At 33.4% G+C, this 22,176-nt stretch overlaps 1 protein-coding gene across 6 annotated transcripts in view; it reads left to right on the forward strand.

The window, feature by feature from the left end:
• The window catches only part of LOC144973148 (cytohesin-1-like), a 59,688-nt gene extending 45,395 nt beyond the window's left edge, over window positions 1-14,293 (forward strand). For 2 of the 6 annotated variants that reach the window (XM_078915256.1, XM_078915259.1), the window contains 6 exons: window positions 413-524; window positions 2,726-2,740; window positions 6,620-6,696; window positions 7,681-7,837; window positions 8,416-8,485; window positions 12,425-12,642. In XM_078915256.1, coding sequence (XP_078771382.1) covers window positions 413-524; window positions 2,726-2,740; window positions 6,620-6,696; window positions 7,681-7,837; window positions 8,416-8,485; window positions 12,425-12,509 — 516 coding nt within the window. In that variant the 3' untranslated portion in view covers window positions 12,510-12,642. Of the gene's footprint in view, window positions 1-412; window positions 537-2,725; window positions 2,741-6,619; window positions 6,697-7,680; window positions 7,838-8,415; window positions 8,486-12,424 lie in introns of all 6 variants that reach the window. The other 4 variants (XM_078915260.1, XM_078915261.1, XM_078915257.1 and 1 more) reach the window with 3 other exon arrangements.
• The last annotated feature ends 7,883 nt before the right edge of the window (window positions 14,294-22,176 follow it).

Consider the following 22,176-nt stretch of genomic DNA (forward strand, 5'->3'; position numbering starts at 1 on the left):
GAGAATTCACTGATACTGATTGCCTAGAAATCTTGCAACCTCTGCTTGTGGCCCATTTCATTTTACTTATGGTTGCTGACTGCAACTTAATATCATTTTAATACATGAGAAATGTTTCGAATGTAGTCGCTTGATTCCTTCACTTTTTCTCTTCTTTATTTTATTATTAAAACACTTATTTTCCCATGTTTGTACTGTCATTAGCTGGTCCCAGCTGAGATATAAGTGTATTTCATGTGACTGTTTTATGGATTTCTATTGGATATGTCAGAAACACAAGTAAGAGGGTGCTCAATGATACCTATAATGTAACTGTTTTTGGACACAGTTTGCAACTTTCACCATTGATATTGGAAGTGTTGGATGTAACCAGGCATATGAATAACTATTGGTGTACTTTGTCTATATACAGAACCTGTACGACAATATAAAGAAAGAGCCATTCAAGATTCCAGAGGATGATGGCAATGACTTGATGCACACTTTCTTCAATCCAGTCAAGGAAGGCTGGCTGATGAAGCAAGGTGATTTCATAAGTGTGTCACAGAAATTGATGACACTGAAGTATCGGTCGGATGTGAATGGGTTTAGGGATTTTATGTAGATGTATATTTCAGAGATTGGAATTTCCAGCCATTTTATGATTTCCCATTAAAATCGAACTCAAAAAATACAGATAATTATTTTTGATGGTTTGGTCAGATATAGAGACAAATAATTCGATGCAAAGTATGCCTAAAATTCCCTATTTGCCATCAAATATGCATAATTTTTCAAGATAGGCAAGTCTTTAGATTTCCAATATGTGCCCTCTTTTGAATCACATCCCACCTCTGATTTTGAATTACCTTTTTTTCGATTTAATATTTATGTACACTTCCATCACAATTACCCAGTCCTTCACCTTTAGTTATCTTTTTTTCTAAACAATTAAATCTTATATCTCTTCATATTTTTGGTGGATGAAATGTCTAGTAGTTGTAAGAATTCATTCATCTGTCACCCCTTCGTGCTATCTTATGACTTTCTATTTTCACAAATCTATTTTGGCGAAATCTTAATTTTTCAATGTTTTCTCTTATATTAAGCAAGAGTTTGGATTTTTTTTTAATTTGTTGATAATTTAAGTCGAAAGTTCTCCTCCTACTCTTCACCCCCCCCCCCCCCCCCCCCCATCCCTCTGCCTCCCCATCCTCCTCCTTCCTGCTTTTCATGTTTTTGTCTGAAAGAATCTATTAATCATATTAAAATTTTATAACCAGCATTTTTGCACTGGTTGTACATGTCTTAACAATGGCTAGGTTTGAATCATAACAACAGACTGCTTCAGGGTTGTGTGCAAGTGTGTTTTAGCATTGCAATAGATTTTACAATCCTTGCTCTTTGTTGTTGTGTGACTATTCCCCTTTATTGTTTAGTATTTTAATAATCCAAATTAAGTGTCATAATTCTATGTGCTCAATTTAAAAAGTATTTTGCTTGTCTTTTGAGCGATAAAGTAAATTTTAGCAATATTTTTACAAAAATCTTTTTCATTGCACCATTATCAAATTGTCGCAAATCAAACTGGATTTTTGTAGCATAGATTTTCAGTCTTAGATATTGAAGTATGACTCCAATATTTTGAAGTAGTTTTTCTCTGTGTTCAGCATGTGATTATTAATCATCGTTTAATTCCTTAACATTGTCTCATTCTATTTACTCAAGATACTTCTCCAAGAGAATGTCTGAATGAGGAGGAATGCATAACATCTTTCATTTCCTTTTTTAAAAAACAAAGTCAAGTTGATTTTTCGAATTTTATAAACACATATTAAGACGTGCTCTCAATCATTTTTGTGTAATTTCATGTGAACAACTATTGAGTTGAGTCCATAGGTTTTGGCATGAGGCCAAAGCAGCTCAATTTGTAAAGCACCTAAACCAGATATTTAAAAAAAGACTAACTTAATAAGGGATTGATTAATCATTATTAAAGAAAAGAGAAAAAAAATAATAATAGCGTTTATATAGCCCAATATCCACTAAACATGTTCAAATCACTTTAAAAATTTTAAGACAATAAAAAACAAAACTAAAGAAAAACAAAAACAAATAGGAAGAATCAAATTAAATTATCTAGGTTGAAAGTTTACTTTTCAATCTACAAAGATTACTACGTAAAGTTTTGTGATAATCTTCTACAAATGGGTTTCTACTCAAATTGATGCATGAAATCAAATTAACACCTCTAATTCATGTTGATGGGCTCTATGACTGATACAATGAGGACAAAAGATGTGGAAATGTCGGATTAATGTAGAAAATAATTGGAAAGTACATTTCTTCCCACTTGAGGTTTGGGTGCTGACACAAGGAGGAAGTGTGATTAATGTACTGGATGTATTGTTTTATGTAATGATAAGAATAAATTACACTTGTATAATATATTGCTTAAAGAGCTTCACAAATATGGATGACCTTATCAAAGCATTTTTTTTTTTAATTTCGGAGAAGTCACCTTTTTAAATTAATCCCTGGCATTTAATCTGAATCAGTCATTCTCCTGAAGTCGGTTTAAACCTAAGTCATCAAGCACGATATGTCATTGGATCATTATACGATCTCATTATTGTCCCCTGTTTAAACATTAAAAAGTCACCTATCCGTCCCATATTCCAGAGTGGATGGTATACAAGTGTGCACACTCATTTTGACACATTTTATAATGCTCCTTCCCTCCCAGGTTGCCCATTGATCAGTAAGTGACACCTCACACTCCACCATCTTCTCCATCATCCTGTGGCAACCGTGGCATAATAATTATCATTTTACCATAATAATTATCTCGTAACAATGTTATTATTGTACTCCACACTTTGTCTCAAGCCGACTTTGCTGTGCTGTGTTAGTTTTGGCACACCAAAACATGGTTTTCAATTGGTCAAATATTTCTTTACATCCAAATTGAATCCTATTCAAACCTACCATTTTTAGGGGGGGAATCTGATTTTAAATATTTGGGGGTAAAAGTATTCCAATTTTTTTTCTGCGATTCTGACTTTGGTAGTGGGACATGATTTCAAATTTAATTTCCTTTATTTCTGAGTTAAACATTTTAATGGAAGATTTATGTGCTTTCCCAAGGGGTAGATGAATATTTTGAATATTAAGTTGAACATCTCATTTTGTAGAATGGAATTTTAAACATACAACAGATACGGAAAGAAAAAGTTAGCTCTTTTAAAAACTTTTTTTCTTATCCTTGGCTTGGATATCATTTGAAAAACATTGAGTTCTGTATTGGGTATTTAGTTTTTATAATAACTTTTTATTATTAATATACTTATTTATTTATTTATTATTTTTTTAGACATCTGATAAATCCGAGGGCATCAAATTATTGAAAATTATCCAAAGCAATTTCTAATTTATATATTTGAATTTGATTTGGGGTTGATTGACATTCCCTTTGAAAGGGGGAACTTTGATAAATCCTGTGCAAGTCCAATGATGAAATGTTGACCATTTGAAAAACTTTTTTGAAGTTTACACTAAAGCCCACAAAACACAGCACTAGCTTTTCCACAACTACTCGATCATAATGTTATTGTTTGTCCTCCTCTCATGAATTTTTCATTCTCTATAATTGCTAGTAGGTCCACATTTAAGAGCTTTTGCAAAACAAACAAATTTCACCAAGCATCATGTGAAGATTTTGATTAGAGAATATGGAAATAAATTTCAAGACAAGTCATTTTTTTCTTGTGATATAAAGGAAGAATCAATCGAACCAAAAGTGAATATAAAATCAATGGGAAAGAAGAAAAGAAAATTACTGCCTGAATTTTCCCATCAATTGTGACTTGCCTATGGGAACATAAAAATCACATTGAGATGCTTAATTGTGACGTTTCCATGGGGCGCCTTTATTGTAAATTTTGGGACAAGTATGGAAGAAATATCTGAGAAAAAAATGTAAAAAAGGAATTGAAAAGACCTGAAATGGAAGAAGTAAAAAAAGATTGTTTAATATTGAAAACATCTTTAAATGAGAAATATAAAGATTTGTTCGGTTTGTTGGGTTTTCTTTGCCAGCAATTTAAATTCCTTACAATTGGTTATATTTGTCCTTGAGATGTTAAATTTTAGTTGAAATATTTTAAAAGCTTGGGACAATGTTGAATTTCTAGCTGTAGAAAGTTGATATCTTGTGACAGCCTGATACTCACGTGTGGCTTTGCAATAAATGCATTTTTATAGCTTAACGGGTTAGTATGAGACTTCGTGTGCCACTTCAAAGCCAAAATAATGAGATAATGCGCGTATTAACCCATTGTTCCTGCTTCTTTCTCTTTAGAAGAAATATATTTTCTTATAATTTCCTACTTTTAGATCCCAAGAGAAAATATATAGTTTCTACTGTTTATGGATTGTTTACTCATTCCTTGAAACTGCGCTTATTTTCTTTATTTTAAGTATGTGATAATTGAAGAGCATGATATACATGTCACAGAGCTTGTAAATTTGTGCTCTTGTTTTTTTGTTTGTTTGTTATTTTTGCTTGAGTCTTGTCAAAGTTGCCCCAATATCAATATGTTGATAAATACGAATCACTTTGCATTACCCTTGCCTTTGCACACAAACACACACACACACAGATTCAAATTGTGATCATTTCATGTGATGAAAGAATTTTGGATGCCTTGCATCTTGTCTTTGACTTTGATTATATCACAGTACTGCTTGTACACATCGATCTTTCTCTTCTTTTTTTTCTGTAATTGTGATCGTTTAAATATTTTATAGCAATATTTTAATTGATCTTCAAATGACTTGCTTCATCAACTGCTTCCTAAACATAAAAGGGGCCCAAATCAATTACATAACTTAATAGAGAGAGATTTAACCTTGTTTCTTTCATTGGTTGAGATTTTGAAATTTGCTCCCACTTAAAAGTTCATTTAACATCTCTTAGGTCATATGGAGGAGGATATTTTTCATGTCAGTCTTGGGGGGCGAAGTGGCCAAGTGGTTAAGGCATTGCACTGTGATCCGGAAGGTCCCAGGTTCGAGCCCCGCTTCAGGCACTTTCATTTTTTTTTCCTTGGGCAAGATTATTAACCCCCAATTTGCTCATTTGGACAGCACGGGTGATTCCTGTTGACATCAAACATCTTGTTTGATGAATTATCTATATTCCTTCGTGGAATGCCTAGGCAACGATATCTTATGATTTAGTGGCAGACGGGCAGAATTTGTTTTATATTCTATGTCAGTCTTAATGTATACATATCGGGCAGCCTACAGAAATTAATTGTAAAAATCAAATTTTATATGGAAACAACATATTGTTATCATTCATTTTTATACATTTAATTGCAGTTTTTTCATGTGAAAGAACACCATCGGCCTCTCTAGACTGAAGAAATTAGTGTGATTATGAATTTATGAATGTCCTCTTCTCTCGATGGAATGGGACAGGAAATATTAAGTTGTACACATGAGCATGGGGCAGCTCAAAATATTCAATTATTAACTATATTAATCAAGTATGACTGCATAGTGCATTGAATTATCTTTTCATTATGTGTTTATTTCATTGCTACTACTCTTTCAGAAATACAGTGTATTGTATGTTGTTTCAAAAGGATGACCATTTATTTGTATTTATTCTTCTTAACTTATTAGGTTTAATTGAAATTTTATTTGATAAGCGTTTGTTTGGTGACAGACATATTACTCAATCTTAATTTTCATTCTAAATAATTTTCTAACCATAATGCAGTCATTATAGTTTTTCAACTTAACACAGCTCAACAAAATCCATCATTTTAATTTGTTGCCCATCCTATAGTTTGACCTTTGATAATAATTGTTAAATTGATTACTATTGAACTATTGGAAAGTATTGGGAAAAGAAATCTTTGTTTTCAAATAACATGTGAATGCATAAAAAGGTTTAATTGTGGATATTATACAACAAATCAGAATAGTGAGCTAATTGAGAAAAGAAAATAAAGAAATCACCCCTGCATGATCATTTCTGGTATTTTTGAGGAGAATTCTGGAAAGCTACCTGAGTAGTTTTGCTATAGTTCAATGAACAGAATTTAATTTCGTTTTAGAGCTGGTAATACTGGAGAAAAAGTAGATTTTTAAAAATAAATTACAAAGCTAAATACTGCATTTAAGTAGGACCATTTTGTAGTATTTTACCATGCAATACACGTTTTACCTGATTTCTCCAGGCAGACCATGTATCATGAACATTTAGGACCATGCTTGTAGTCTTGATTGAAGTAATACATACAATATTATTGCCAAAAGACAAAGATTACTGTACACCAGAGGGGCCTGTAACTTTTCATCCAATTTTTTTTCCTCAAGGACAGACTGCCGGTATGATCAGATAGGGATTGTCCAGAGACCTCGTCTGAAGGTCAAAATGAAGTGGATTACCTATCCATTGCATTCATTTAATTCTTTCTACTAAGGTAGACACTTATGTGCTTTGAATATGGGAAGCAGAAGCTTGTGGAAAATTTAGAAACTTTTTGAATTTCTTTATTTAAAAAAGAATTATTTAAGGGAAAAGAACAAACATTAATGGATATATATTCTCCTCTCCACAATACAGGAGGTCGATACAAGAATTGGAAGCGGCGTTGGTTCATCCTCAATGACAACTGTTTGTACTACTTTCAGTTTACCACTGTAAGTATATTTTAAAAGATTCTCTTTCTATGTCTCTGTCTTTTCCTTTGCGAAACAGCAATTCCTTAATAAAGTAACTGTTCAATTGTAATTGTAAAACAGACAAAAATTGTTCTTGCAAATGTATAAGCCCAGCCTTTGTTTAAACAATAACTGCTTAAGTATGAGCCAAAGAAACAAATGATTTGGGGTAAATCAGCAATTTTTACATTTTTAATTTATTAAAATCACATTTTGATAATGAGAACATCTTTCTGGCGATATTTTTTAAACATCAATACACTTGGGTAGTCAAATTCTCTTTAATTGAAAACAGAGAAGGACAAATAAAAAAGGTCTCCTTCTAATCTGCTCACAGTATTGAGATTATTGGGATTAGAAATGTTGAAATTATCGAGATGCTGCGATTTTCAATTTTCAATACCACAGCCATTTTTTATTATATGACCCTAATCAAAATGAATTCTTAACTGCTAGAAGCTGCAAAGTATTAAACAAAAATGAATAAAAAATTTGTTAAAAACGCAAAATATTTGATATGCAACATCTCAGACTCAAAACCATTCTTAAGCCAATAATGATGGAAAAGACGTTATGTTGAATTCAGATTTTATTTTCTCCTAAGAAGATGTAACCTTTGAGGTTTTTTTTTCTATTTTTAATTAAAGCCCATGGAGATTATCCCAATTTCTGCAACTTTGAACATACAATAGCTCTTAACCTTGGAGCATTAAGTTACTTTTTTTCATCAATGCATTTTTGCATCCTAAGTTATAAAAAGATTTTGTGATAATTAATGATTGAGATTTTTGGAACTTTTTAACTAGCGCTAGCTGAATTATACAGGGACAGGACGAAATCATATATCTTATGTAGATACTGCTAATATATTTTTTTAATTTATTAAATATTGCTATTTAAATAGAAAATTTTATGCCACTTACTTGTGCGAGGTCTTCATTTTGTCTATCATTTGTTTTCCAGGACAAGGAACCGAAGGGCATCATCCCACTGGAAAACATTCAAGTGAGGGAAGTCCCCAATGAAAAGGCCAGACCTCACTGCTTTGAACTCTTTTCTTCCGGGAGCTCAGAAATTATCAAGGCCTGTAAAGTGGACTCGGATGGGAAAGTTGTTGAAGGTTAGTTTCAAGACCAGCCATATTATGTTTTATGAGAATCACAAAAATGGATACTAAGGTGAAGTCTAAGTCACAGTGAAACGTATTCTTTGAGCCTGGACCCACTATTTGCAGTGATAAAATCAAAATATTAAGATTCAAAAAGATTTATCTTTTTTTTACCTTTCAAATATAAGGTCCCTTTGAAATACAACATTGCAAATTGAAATCGGCAGAGAATTAAAAACAATATCGACCTCAATTGAATCCCCTCAAGGAGACAGCTTGAGTTCATTTCTGTTCAGGATATATCTCGACTCAGCCATTTAAGAACTAAGACCAAAATTACCAACAACAAACAAGATTACAAATGAATTTATATATGCAGATGAAGCAGACATAATCTTTGGATCAGAGATTCAAGCAGAAATATACATGCCAATAATAGCAACTACTCTAGAAGCATGGAATCTAAAAGTGAATCAATCCAAAACAGAATATACAAAAATCAACAAATTTTAATGAATGGAAAAGTATCAAAAAATCTTACCAAAAAATTTAATTTAAGTCTTATTCACAATTTTGTTCATGAATTCCAGGACGTCATAGTGTATACAGAATGGCAGCATCATCCGTGGAGGAGAAAGAAGAGTGGATCAACTGTGTCAGGTACTGAACATTATTTACAGTTGATTATTATGCTTTCTATAATGAATCTTTTTTTTAGTTTGTAATACAGTAGAATTTGCAAAAAGTCAACATTCTTAAACTTCTGCTTAAAGTCACCATATTTTGTTTTGTTGGTCCCAAATTTTCTGTTTCTTATCTAAGTGTGTTCCATTGGTAATGGATAACGTTAATATTGCTTAAAGTCAACCAATTGTTCTGGTCCAATGGTGTGTTTACTTTATCAGGATTCCACTGTATATTATATCATACATTTTTAGGCTTCCCTATCATTAAGTGTGAATGCAAAACTAGGTTTTACTCTCGGTTCAGTTGATATCTATAGATAGAACGAAGATGACGTCACTCAAGCCTTTGTTATTGTATTTTGCCATCCGCGTTTGTGAGTGATTCTCACTAAACTGTATCAACCACACTATAAAAGTTCATGGTTACTCATAGTTTTGTGTGTTGGTCCGTTATACTTCCGGATGGCAATGTTATGAGCTTTTTATAATTCAGGGGCAGCGTGGCTCAGCAGTACGGTCTTTGATTCGTACCCAAAAGGTACTGAGTTCGTTCACCTGCCGCTGCGCTGTGTGGCCTTGAGCCAGTCACTTCACCCTAGCTCAATTTGCGGCGCTGCACTGCAGCTGATGCCTGGGTTATTCCAGTCTTCCCTTTGAATAGACCCCAGAGACAAATTTCTTCTATGGGATGAATAAAGGGAATTTTTTTATTTTTTTAAAATACACTTACCTGTATTGTATATTAAAAAAAAAAAACCCCGAAAAAACATTATCCAATTCGCTTTACATTCCATTAGTTATTTTAAAAAATTATTCAATTCTGAAATCGAGTCTAAAAATATATCATCTGTGATTTTTGTGTGTTTCAAACCGTTTTGAAAGATATTGTTAACACCTAGAAGCCTAGATGATAAGCTCTGATTTCATAAATGAAAATTGTTGTTGATTGCCAACATTCAATAGTATTAAAAGTAGTTGTTTGAATGAAAAAGGAGAAGTAGTGTGTAGATTAATACAATAATGTTTAACATAAGCAATTTTGCATTATTTATTAGTCCAGTTAAATCAATGGGGAGGTCCCAATAGCTCAGTTGGTAGATCACTAGCTTCACACGCAAAGGGACTGAAATGATCCTGGGTGCAGTCAAGATTCTTTTCTGACCCATCTGTCCACCCAGCAGTGGTTGGATCTCTGTAAGATCTGGTGGAAAGTACTTTGCGATAGACTAGCGTCCTATCCAAAGGGTAGCAAGCAATTGCTATTGTTCGTTTCACACTATAGAAACTGGGATAAACTCTGGCTCCATGGGCCTATTGGTTCTGAAGGACAACTTTTTTTTTGTAGATGAATGGGAGGTAGATCAAGTGGAAATATTAAATTGAAGACAAGCATTACAATTTATTGGAGGGGAGCTAGCAATTGTCCAAACAATGATCAACATACTCTCCATTGGGCTGCTTTCACATTTCTATGATGACTATTGACAATCGCTCTCTGTCTCACACACTTACACTCAATTCAATCACACACACACACACTTAAATAAGTAATCATAGATATATAAATCATATAATTTATATCATGAAGATTATCAGTTGTAAGCTGATTTTGAAGGATTTTGGTGATACAGTGGTGATCGTCAAAATGTCCAGTGGCTGGGAAGCAGAAAAAGGGCCATTTAAGCGAAACAGGCATTTCGACGAAGTTGATCAAGAACATAATAAATATTCATTATCATTCATATCACACATTTCAATTCACAATTGCACTCCACGTTGGTTTCTTTATTCCACAAGCAGACCATGTTTAACCAAATTTCGATTTCAAATGGTACCAATTGTCTGCTAGGCATCCTTTATCGTCGCAGCACTGAAATAATATATATATGTCAATGTCTAAAGCTAAGTTCCTTCTCATTCACATCTCCTGTCATTGAGGTTAATGTGTTTTAAATGCCTTATCTCAGGTCATAAAGAGAGAGTTTTCCAATCATTGTTACCCATTGACTACACTCAAAATCACTTGACTTTGTTACTGGACAATATTGTGTATCACTTGATTTGACATTTATACAATGGTGCAGTCAGATCAAGAATTAAGACCTTTGCAATATACATGTATAGATAGAACGAAATTGACGTCACTCAGCTCTTTGTTATTGTTTTTAACCAGCCATTGTTATGAGTAGTTCTCACTAAATTGTATCTAATCAGACTATAAACAATTAAGGTTGCACATAGTTTTGTGTGTTGGTACGTTATATCCCGCTGACAGATGTTATGAGTTTGTTTTTATTAAATGCAAAGCATCAATACACATGCATACACTCATGAAAATGGAGAGGATCCCGAATGCTCATTTGATAGAGTACTCACTTCACACGCAAAGGGGGTGGAAGCGATCCCAGGTTCAGTTCAACTTTTTTGGTTCAAAACACACTGTCCACCCAGCAGTGATTGGTTTCTAGAGGACTGTTAGATCTGAAAAGTACTTTGCTATAGATTAGCCTCTTATGAAAAGGTCAGCTAGCAATTGGTATCGTCTTTATATCAATATAGAAACCAGGATTAACTCTGGCTCAAAAGGCTCTATAGCTCTGAATGATTACTTTACTTCACAGACACACACACACACAGACAGAGGATGCGGGTCTCTCTCTCTCTCTCTCTCTCTCTCTCTCTCTCTCTCTCTCTCTCTCTCTCTCTCTCTCTCTCTCTCTCTCTCTCTCTCTCTCTCTCTGTTGTTTGTGTGTGAGTGTGTGTACATAACAACTCATTTGTGTGTTTGTTTGTGAGTGAGAGAGAAAGAGAGAGAGTGGGTACACACAACTCATTTACTCAACATTTTGACAAGGAAGTTTTAATGCCTGCTCACTTCAATCTCTCATGAATTTTCAATGAAAATTGAACTTTGAACCTGTAACTTAAAATATCAATACGCTATTCAGTGAGATCTTCATTTTCACGATTCGCACCTCAACTCGAGATTCTTCTGTAATAGTCTTACGGGTTGTGAGAATAGAAGGTAAATCGAAGAGCAATGTAGTCAAAGGCTGCGGATGGTTGTGTAACATCAAAAGCCCCTTGGACTGGGCGTCATACCGTGGGCATGTGCGATATTAGTGGGAGGAGCTTACTTGACTTACTTTACTGTTGACAGACAGATGGACAATAAAAATTGTCCTTTCTGCAGCCAATTGGAAGGGGCCAATTGTAAGAAGCTGATTGCGCGCTATGTAAAGAGAAAGCAGTATGAGGGACATGGGATGAGACTGCTACTGACAATGAGGGTGGAGCAAATGTGAAATGAATTGACAGTAACTTGGGGTGGTGTTATTAGATGTCAAATGATGCTCTCTCAAACAGGGGTTGAATATACAGTTTTTTACCTTTATTGGATTTTCTGACTGAGGGATGAGCCCGACCCGGGCTATCTCTGAGGTTACGAAATATTCAATATTGGTCAAAAGCTGTTTTATAACACTAGATATGTGCAATTTCTTATTTTTGAAAATCAGTATTAGTCAAAGATTGCATTATGGCATTATAACACTCCATTGTACAATTTCCTATAAAATCATTGTTAAATTCAGTAATTATTAGAATGTGTGAAAAGTTAATATAATTTTTATGTTTTTAGTCGGAAATGGCACGAAAAAAATTTTCTTTCTTTCTTTTTTTTTTTTTCAAATTATTTTCTTGAGGGACACATAGGCGATTTCCAATGTAAAAAGCGGTTAAGAGTTACATTTTAAAGAGAATTATTCCGATTCACCAACTTAGCAGGCATTTAGGCAAAACGGTCAATAAGTCAGCTGGCATTTAGGCGATCACCAATGTATTTCGTAACTTTTTGAGTTCTTATTATTAGGTCTGCAATTGTTTTTAAAGAGAAATTCAAATTTCATTCCAGGGCAAGCATCAATGACAATCCCTTCTATGACATGTTGGCAGCAAGACGAAAGAATGCAACAGGCTCCTCTGTACGACCAAGATAGACGATGGAAGTTTGTAGCTTTAGTCAAGGGGTCGTAGTATTCAGGAATATCTTGTAGAAAAAAGACAAAGAATCTCTTGAAAATAGCTATAACATTAGCAGCTCATAACTTCACCCTTAAATAGAAAGAAAAAGAAGAAGAATATACATTCTTTAAAATTTCATGTTATTGCCGTAATTGTATTTGCATGATCTTGATGCGGCGAGGCAGCAATTTCTTTTTTATTCTTTTTTATCTCCCAGACTAGGTTTAGAGGTACATTTTTCTATCATCTACTTCTGTTCTACCTTTCATTTTTATCTCAGCCTATATGATTTTTTATAGTTCTTTAATGACCCATGAGTTTTACGAGTTTAAAAATTAAAGACAAAGCATTTTGGTACAATGAGTTCTTTGTCCTTAGTCGTGTTTTAAATCATCATTCATGAGGAACATGCTAAATACTGAATACTCAATTTTTCCCCCAAAAAAAAGTCTCCATAGAAAGTCTACCACTTCTTAAAACTTGTGTGCTATGACCCCTATGTTACTGTTTTACTTTTGTAAAAATTTCAAAGTTAAATCCTGTATTGTTTTATGATAATTGTAATTACATTTTTAATTTTAATATTATTTCATATTCAGAGGATCTCTTACGACTTTGTGCTGCTTTTGACGAAATTTTGTAGGTTCTAAATAATTAATTAAGCGATATTATAAACTTTTGTAAATTTATGCAAGGATTTTATCAACTCTAAAGGCCATTTTTGTTTACGTTCTTCAATTTTAAGAACAAACACAGTGAGTTATTTTAATCTTTGATAAGAAAGAATGATCTTGACAGTGAATGCCTCAAAAACTACTGACCTATTTGCTCTGTATATCGAAAATTTTGGAAAAGGTGGTGTTGCAACGGTGGTCCAACCATATCATCAATAATGGATTACACTTATACTTGTAATCGGCATATCGCCCAAACCATAGTACCAAAACAGCTCTTTTAAGAATTGTGAATGATCTATTGCAGGTTATTCATAATGGGAAACCTACAATTCTTAGTCTTTTGGACCTATCTGCTGCATTTGATACTCTTGGATCACAATATTTTATTCAAACTCCTTCCAATTACTTTTGGCATTTCGGTTGTGACACTGAAGTGGTTTTCATCTTATCTGAGTGAGAGGAGACAGGTTGTGCCAATTGGTAAGGCAATGTCAGCAGAACGTCAACGTCGTGTACCTCAGGAATCAGTTCTCATCCCTGTCTTATTTGTTCTTTGCACAACACCAGTTGCAAATATAATTTAAAAACACGACCTGATGTACCTTTTATGCAGACAACACTCAGATTTACCGCATGTGTCTTACCTCAACTATTGAGTTAAAAATTCAAAATATGATGAGAATTGTATTAATGAAGTTGAGATTTGGATGTCAGAAAACAAATTAAAATTAAATGGTGACAAAACAGAGGCATAATTTATATGGAAAATGAAATAAAAAATCAAAAGAAGAGCACCACCTCACTGTCGAAAATATCATCATTCCACTTTCAAGAAAAATTAAAAATCTTGGAGTTATTCTTGACAGTGCATTAAGCTTTGAAAATTATATTTTGGAAATTAAAAGAATTGTTATCTTCACCATCAGAAATATTAATCACATTTGGCAACATTTATGATCTCACTTGTCCTTTCATAATTGGATTATTGCAACTCTTTATTTTTCGTAGTTTCTTTTGAAAATATGAACCAAATCCAAAAAGTTAAAAACAAGGCGGCACAGGTTATTCAACAGAAAAAGAAATGGGATGAAGCAACTCTTCTTTTAAAGAAATTGCATTGGCTACCAATAGCCTGATGTATGCAGCACAAGACAGCAACAATCATCATTCATGACACAGCCCTGAGATTTTGGCTTGCTCTACTGTCCCTACAACCATGTCATAGATTGTTTCGATTAAATAAGAACATTTTCCAGCTATCCACACCATGATAAGTATAAAGGCTTGAGAGCGTAGTATCCAGATTATCTGTGGAACAGTCTACCTCCTGATGTTAAAGCCTCACATCGATTGGATAGGTTCAAGAAAATGTTGAAGACATACCTTTTTAATTTTGCCTCCGATGTCGAGTAGATAGTTCAAACTGTATGGATGTAGGTTATGTATATGTGTGTATATAAGTATGTATGTTGGTATTTATGTATGTATGTGTGTGTGTATGTAAGTATCTATGTGTGTATTTAAGTATATGTCTGTGTGCGAGTGCGTGCGTGTGTGTATTAATTTGTGTATCTATGCATGGTTGGATGGTGGTTGGGTGTATGTATGTAAGTTCTAGTTTATACAAAAACCTAATGTAGTGTGTTCAGAGCCTCTGTTCATTTAGGGGTAAATGCTCGGTATAAATGTTTATCATTATTAATATTATTATTATTATTATTATTATTATTATTATTATTATTATTATTATTATTATTATTATTACAGTCCACTCCAGATTATTTCCCAAGAAATAGAATTATTGCTATATATAAGTCACTGGTGAGTTGCAACAAACTTCAGTTAATCGTAACAATTTTTCGACCTCAAAAAGTGGCAAATTCAAGACATCAATCAAACAAAATCTCAAGATTAAATTTCATCATGGGTGAAATCATGACAGGTTGATGATCGAGAGTGGGCAGGGTTTAATGCTACAGTAGCATGGCACCACTCTATTAGGGTGACCTCGTGAAAAATCTCCATCGCCTCATTCAAGAAGACACTTTAACAGGTTTGCTCCCATCGTTGGAAACTATTCATCAACACGTTTTTAAACATCAGGCCTCAACAAGGAAACGGACAACCCTTGATGCCTTTCTTAGGGAAATGAGTGATGTCAAACGCAAAAGAAAATGATGGAATTTACAACTAAAAATGATTTTTTTTTTTAATTTAATATACAGGCTAAAAAGAAAACAAAACAAAATAAAAAGCCCATATTTTATTGATGCCATGCACTGTCTCAAGCCCGGGAAATTGTTGAAATAGTGGACAGGAAACTCAACTTTGCAACATTTTCTCTGATCCCAAGGTGTTGCGATTATCCGGAGTGGACTGTATTATTATTTCTCTAAACTGAAGACAAGGCATGTAATGTTGATGCAGCCATTTCTTAGCAAGAAATGACTGAGTTCACTCTGTCGATACTTTGGACTCATTTGTTGTCACCACCAATAAGTTCATCCAGCAGTTGTCGAAAGGAAACTGAGTACACCATCCTAGAGTGTTGACCCTGGGGAATGGCTTGCTGACACTGGAAAAAAAACTGCTTTCTGTTTCAAAGATTAGGATCCTTTTACATACACACATAGAGAGACAGAAAAATATGCATATTTACATCTGGACATATACTATAATATTGATAACACTGCCACAATGTTAAACCACAAGACTATTGTTTAATCAGGTTCATCCACAAGATGTTAATAATCAGCCATCACTTTCATACAGTTTTGTATCGAAAGAAAATTCGATTCATCCATGTCATTTTTAGTTGTATATATATATATTTGTTTTGATGCTACACATCGGGCTTGATCATGGTGCGAGGACGAATTTTAACTCCATATCATTCTCAAGTTAACTCCTTAGCAGTGTGTATGCCTTAACTCTCCTGAGTTCACATAATTGAAATTCAAACAAATGTGTGCGATTCTCTGTACACATGAACTTGAAAGAGACTTGTACTTGTATTTAATTCCACTCCTATCTTTGGTGATCTTCAAATTTGAAGATCCTCCAGCTTAATCCCTTAATGGCAAGACTAAGTTTCTTTTTTTTTCTCATTATTTTTATGTATTGTTGTTTGTTTTGTGGGGGACTTTTTTTAATGGGTTTGTTGGGGGGAGGGGGGGTGTACTGTTGCCTTGACAGTTCTGCCCCTCCCTACATTTCGAAATTTGTTGAAAGTTGTTAAAAATCCCTTTGTCAATTACATTTCGCTTACGAAGCTACAGATCTAGGTATTTCTCTGATATTATAGGAAAGCTGGAATGAGATACTGTTCTCACTTTGGGTCAACTGTGTGGAAACAGAGCATCCATGAATCTATCTCTACGAATGTGTAAATAATTATTATTAAGTCATTGCAATTTAAGCACTTTGTCTTAAATTTTAGAGCTCTTCAAAAGACCATCTTTATTATAACAGCAGACCTCACAGTACGTCTTGCACCAAGAGAATTGTAGCAGTAATGCAACCGTGGCTTTAGTTAGGGCCAAATCGAATCAGTTATTGCTCTCTTTGTGAATGTGGGAAGAAATGATGTCGGGATATAATTAAATTTGCCTGCAAAGGGTTAGATTGTAGACTTTTTTACATTTGTTCTGTGTGTGTGTGTACTTGCATTTATTGAATTATAATTTTGATCAACTTGCCAATAGGAAATCAGCATTTATTCTCATCTTTGGAGAGGAGAAGCCTTATAGTCATGTTGTTATATCATAGTAATTTGTTTCTATTGTTAATATTTTAATATTACCGTACAAATATTACAGTTATTAAAAATATTTTTATTTCAAGTTTCTTGTTGAGATCACATTAAGCATATTTTTTTCCTCCTGTATATAAATTATTCGAAAATATATTATGAGAAAGAAAATTCTTTCTTTTACATTGGCAAACATAAATATTATTACATCGTTGATTTGTATAATAAATATATTTATATATACCGTATTGGTACTTTATACCTCTCTTCCAATGTAAAAAAAAAAACAATGTCTTGTAATATTTAATTTTCTCATCATTTCATCTCTCTTTATTGATGCTGCTCCTTTTTATTTTATATTATTTGTTGTTTGTATAATATTCATGCATACTTACTATGTCTTCATTTTTGTATGGAAAATTCGCAATATAATATTCTCAAGGATGCAATCATGTATTTGAAAAAATTGATAGCAGAGACTGATGCAAGAATATCTGAAAATGTGTATGTTTCAGTGTCAGACAAATCAGAAAGGAAAATGCGTACAAGAAAATAAGTAGTAAATCATCCCAACCATGAGGTAACCTTTGTGGTGAAATGGTAGCATATGTGAACGATTATCAGGAGGTCCGAAGTTCAATCCAGAAATTTTCTTTGAGATGATTTTCTTTTTGCAGTTTTTTTGTTTTTGTTTTTTTTTAATTTTGTTTTGTTTTATGTTTTGTCTTTCACTTGATCATCACCTTCTCAGATTTTTGTCTTCTAATTGATTTTCATCATAAACAATAAAAACACCCAGTCTGTTGATTTTCATCATAAACAATAAAAACACCCAGTCTGTTGGGAATTTTTTAGTTTGTCGATTTAAACCCCACAAAAAATGTAGTTTAACTCAATGTGCTTTATTAATAGAGCCATTGAGTTAGGGTAATTAATCATGATTTCACCATGCCTTCATATTGACATTGAACTAGACTCATGCCACGGGCGTCTAAAAAAAATCAATAATTTTGGGAGTGAAAATTATGAATCCGAATAAAAATCTGCTTCCTATAATGCATGATTTCCACTCATATATATATATATATATATATATATATATATATTATATATATATATATATATATATATATATATATATATATATATACACACACACACAAATATTTAGTATAAAATATTAGTTCATTTAAATCCTAAAACTTGTCTGAGTAAAATAAGCCCATTGTCACTCGTGTCATTATAAAATATATATTCAGAAATTAGAAAAAAATCTGAATTTGGTCAAACAATACCCCACACCTCCACAAATGATAAACAAAAAATCTACTGAATAAAAATTTTGTATAAATGGGACTCACCAAGTACCATGATATAGTTTGGGCAGCTTTTTAAATTGTTTTGTTTTGGGTTTGTTTTGTCCTCAGATTTGTTAGAATGAACAGTTTAGGTCAAAATTGTAAATGAAATAATTTATTTACTATTTCCAAACAATGCATCGCAATCGTTACTACTACGCACAAATGAAATGCAGATTTTTAAAATGTTATGTTGCATTATCATTTTTTTTTTTTTTGGGGGGGGGGGGGGGTTGTGTCGTTTGAATCAATGTTTAGATTCGTGTATTCCGATAGAGCCTTCAGAAATCAAATGGTATGAATATGTATAAGATTTTTACATTGTTAGGGTATTGTTTGTATGTGTTCTTTGGGGTTTTGTTCGCTTGTTTTGTTTTTATTTTTGTTGTTGTTGTCTATTATTGTTTTTTTCTTTTTTTTTTTTTTTTTTTTGGGGGGGGGGGGGGGAAGAGAGAATGGAACGAGGGGGCAGAGTCTGTATTTTTTTCTTTATACTTTTTAATATTTGATTTGTTTTCCTCTCAAAGAAGAACTACCAGTGCTTCTGTTAAATATGTTATATTTTTTGCTTTGAAATTGGAATAAGAGCACGATTCGGGACATGCAAAAAAAATTTCGAGAAAACTGTAGTTCAAGAAAATTGTACACAGAGACTAATAAGGAAAAAAAATTGGGCTATTCGAATGAGTTCAGGGAAACTGTGTGTTCGAGGAAACCATACTTGTCTCTAACAGTGGATAGAGATACTCTTTAGATTGGAGACATATATTGTCCCTTGGGTAGGCTTTACAAGGCTTCACGCCTTTGATGTTTTTTCTATCCCTTTCCACATGTCATCCTATTTCAGGAATAAAACTGTTTGGTTTATATTGCCAAATCCTTGACTTAGATGTTTAATTTACTTAGCAGAAAGCAATCTGATGATTGTTTCTTTTTGTTAAAGTTAGAGATGATCATATTATTCCTTATTGATCATCTATGTTACGTTATCGATTGGAATGTATTGTGTAACCGTTTCATCTCGTTTTTGTAGGTGGTCCAGTGCTTGCGTCTAGATGGGATTTTGAGGTAGGTTCAAACTAAAAACCTGAATCAAATGCTCTTGAGATCTACTTTTATTCAATGTTAGAATGTAACCCCTGTTTCTTACAATTTTTTACCTTTTTTTTTTTTTAAAGTGAAGATAATTAAAATCATCCCATCATCTTTCTTTTCACTGGTACAGATATGACATAGACGTGGTGCAAACTCCTGAAAACAAGAAAATATTAACGCCAGTTGTCCTTAGTTAATATGTTGAAACATGAAAATTGATTGTGTGGGCCATTGAAAATCATGGTCATCAATAAAAAACCACAAACTCTCCAGAGTTTCATGGGATTTACAAATTAATAATTGTGGATGGATATCGGTGTGTATCTGAGAGAGAAAGAAGAGAATGTGTGTGGGGGTTAATTTCTATTTTTACAATTGGCTTATTATCTCAGGATTCAAGTGCCCCCGACATAAGTCATAGTGTCAAATATGGCCCATAAATATGTTTCAATACGGATCTATAGTGTAATCATGATTGATAGGACATCCTAGATTATATAATCTGGTCATTATGCGTTGATTCGCATGAGTTATAAAGGCTATATAGTATCAGTTTTCATGTGTAATTAAGTAGATTACATTGCATTCTCTACTAAATTCTGTCATGATTGTATAATTGTCATTTTTCTCTTTTTCCAAGAATTGCACCAAGAATGTTGAGCAATGTGCAATATTATAAACATTTGCTACATCTCTGTGAGATCTTATGCTGAGTGTTTGCATATATGTCATCCAAATACATAGATCATGGATGTTAGCTCTTTTTAATTATAGTTTGTTTTGTTCTGTTTTTGTAAGGTAGAATCATTTTCAACTTGGTAATAAAATAAATTCAGACTGTTCGCATGTCTTTGTTGTTGATTTTTAAACATGTTAGTTCTTGGGATGTACTTAATTTCTCTATCTGGGTGGGGTTCCTGGCCTCCCATAGTGGCCAGCGAGCACTTGCTGTCTTCTATCCCCCTGTATGTTTTCCAACATGCTGTCTTCCGACTTTGTCTTGGAATGAGATCACTCGGTTTTGTCCTGGCCCTGGCTGGATACCCTTGCTTGGGTTTTGGGAGATGATGTTTTTGTAAATCATCTCTCTGTTACTGTTATGCATTGTATTATTTTTGTTTTACATATGATTTGAAAACATGTGAGTGCGTTCCTCTTACTCGTAGTGGGGAACCTGTGCTTGTGTCAGGATGTGACATTTAGGTGATCTCAAACTAAGTACATTGATAGTGTGCTCTTGGAATCTACATCTGTTCCCTATTTGAACTAATCCCCTTTGTCTTCCTTTTTCTTAGGTACTTTAATTGTAATTCTAGAACTATTTACTATCCAATTTTCTTCCTTTTTGCTGGCGCTGATATAACATTACTTTCTGTCTTAGTCTTGGAATGAGATTATTGGATTTGTCCTTGACTTGGTTAGAGACCTCGGTTGGAAGGGAAACAGTCGATGGGAGATGATATTTTTCCCCTTGTAAATCATCTTTGTGTATTGTTATATTTCCTGTTTTTATAATATAAATAATGATTTGTTGAATGTATTCTTCTGCTGAGATCCCATACTTGGTTCTGGATGAGACTTTTAGGTGATGTCTGTTATTTTTTTAAGGGTTTTAGTTTTATGGCGCTAGCGACACATAGGTGTTCTCAAACAGTGCACTGATAGTGTGCTCTTGGAATAACATCCTGTTCCCAATTTGAACCATTCCCCTTTGTCTTCCATTTTCTCGTTTGCTTTAAATTGTAAATCTAGATTTTTTTTACTTTCCCATTTTTTCCCTGTTTACTGACGCTGAAATGACCTAAATGCGTTACAAGGACAAGCGCTTTAAAACTAACAAGTACTCTTCTTATATTCAGCATTTTGTTTTTAACCAGTTAACTGCCATACTCTTTTTAAAAAATTGTATTAAAATATTTGAGGTCAAGATGAGGGTCATTTAAATCGATCGATATTTGAAGGACCAGATTTCTGGACAAATTTTTAAATAGGAGTTTTTCCAGAGTAGGCCCCTATGGTGGTTAACTGGTTAAGGCAGATTCTACAGAACATAACGAAATAGAAAGAAAAAAACTGATTTCTCATGTCTTATCTATTCTTTTTTGAGTGAGGAGACGCCTTTTTCTTTGTATTACGTATTACAAGGAATCTACATACACAAGAAATGTGTTTGGCTATTTTTTTTTTTGTTTTTGTTACTTGTCTTGAACAGACAATTTATGTTCGATGTCACTTATTCCTGGTCCTTTACTAATTCGATGTCATGGTATTGAACTACCTAAAAAAGAATGTGAAAAGCTATTTTATGTTCCAAATATTTTAGATTTACAATCAAAGCAAGCCAAAGGGGAATGGTTCAAATAGGGAACAGATGTAGATTCCAAGAGCACACTATTAGTGTAGGAGTTTGAGACCACCTAAAAGACACGAGCACAGGATCCCACTAAGAGGAATACACTCAAATGCTTACATTATACATTCAAAACAACAAATACAATACATTGACAGAGAGATGATTTACAAGGAAAAAAAATATCTTCCAAAACATTAAATATATATTCAAAAGTTCCCCCCCCCCCCCCCCAGCCAGGGCCAGGACAACACTAAGTAGTCTCATACCAAGACAGAAGGCAAATTGGAAAACAGCTATAGAGGAATAGAAAACTCAGTAAGTGCCTCCCTGCCCACTATGGGAGGTCAGGAACCCCACCCAGAAATCAAAACAAAATCTGACAATTAAAAAGAGAAATGATAATAAAGG

Source organism: Berghia stephanieae, chromosome 5, assembly GCF_034508935.2.
Source record: "Berghia stephanieae isolate SIO BIC M18660-M18661 chromosome 5, UCSD_Bste_1.3, whole genome shotgun sequence".
NCBI lineage: Eukaryota > Metazoa > Mollusca > Gastropoda > Nudibranchia > Aeolidiidae > Berghia > Berghia stephanieae.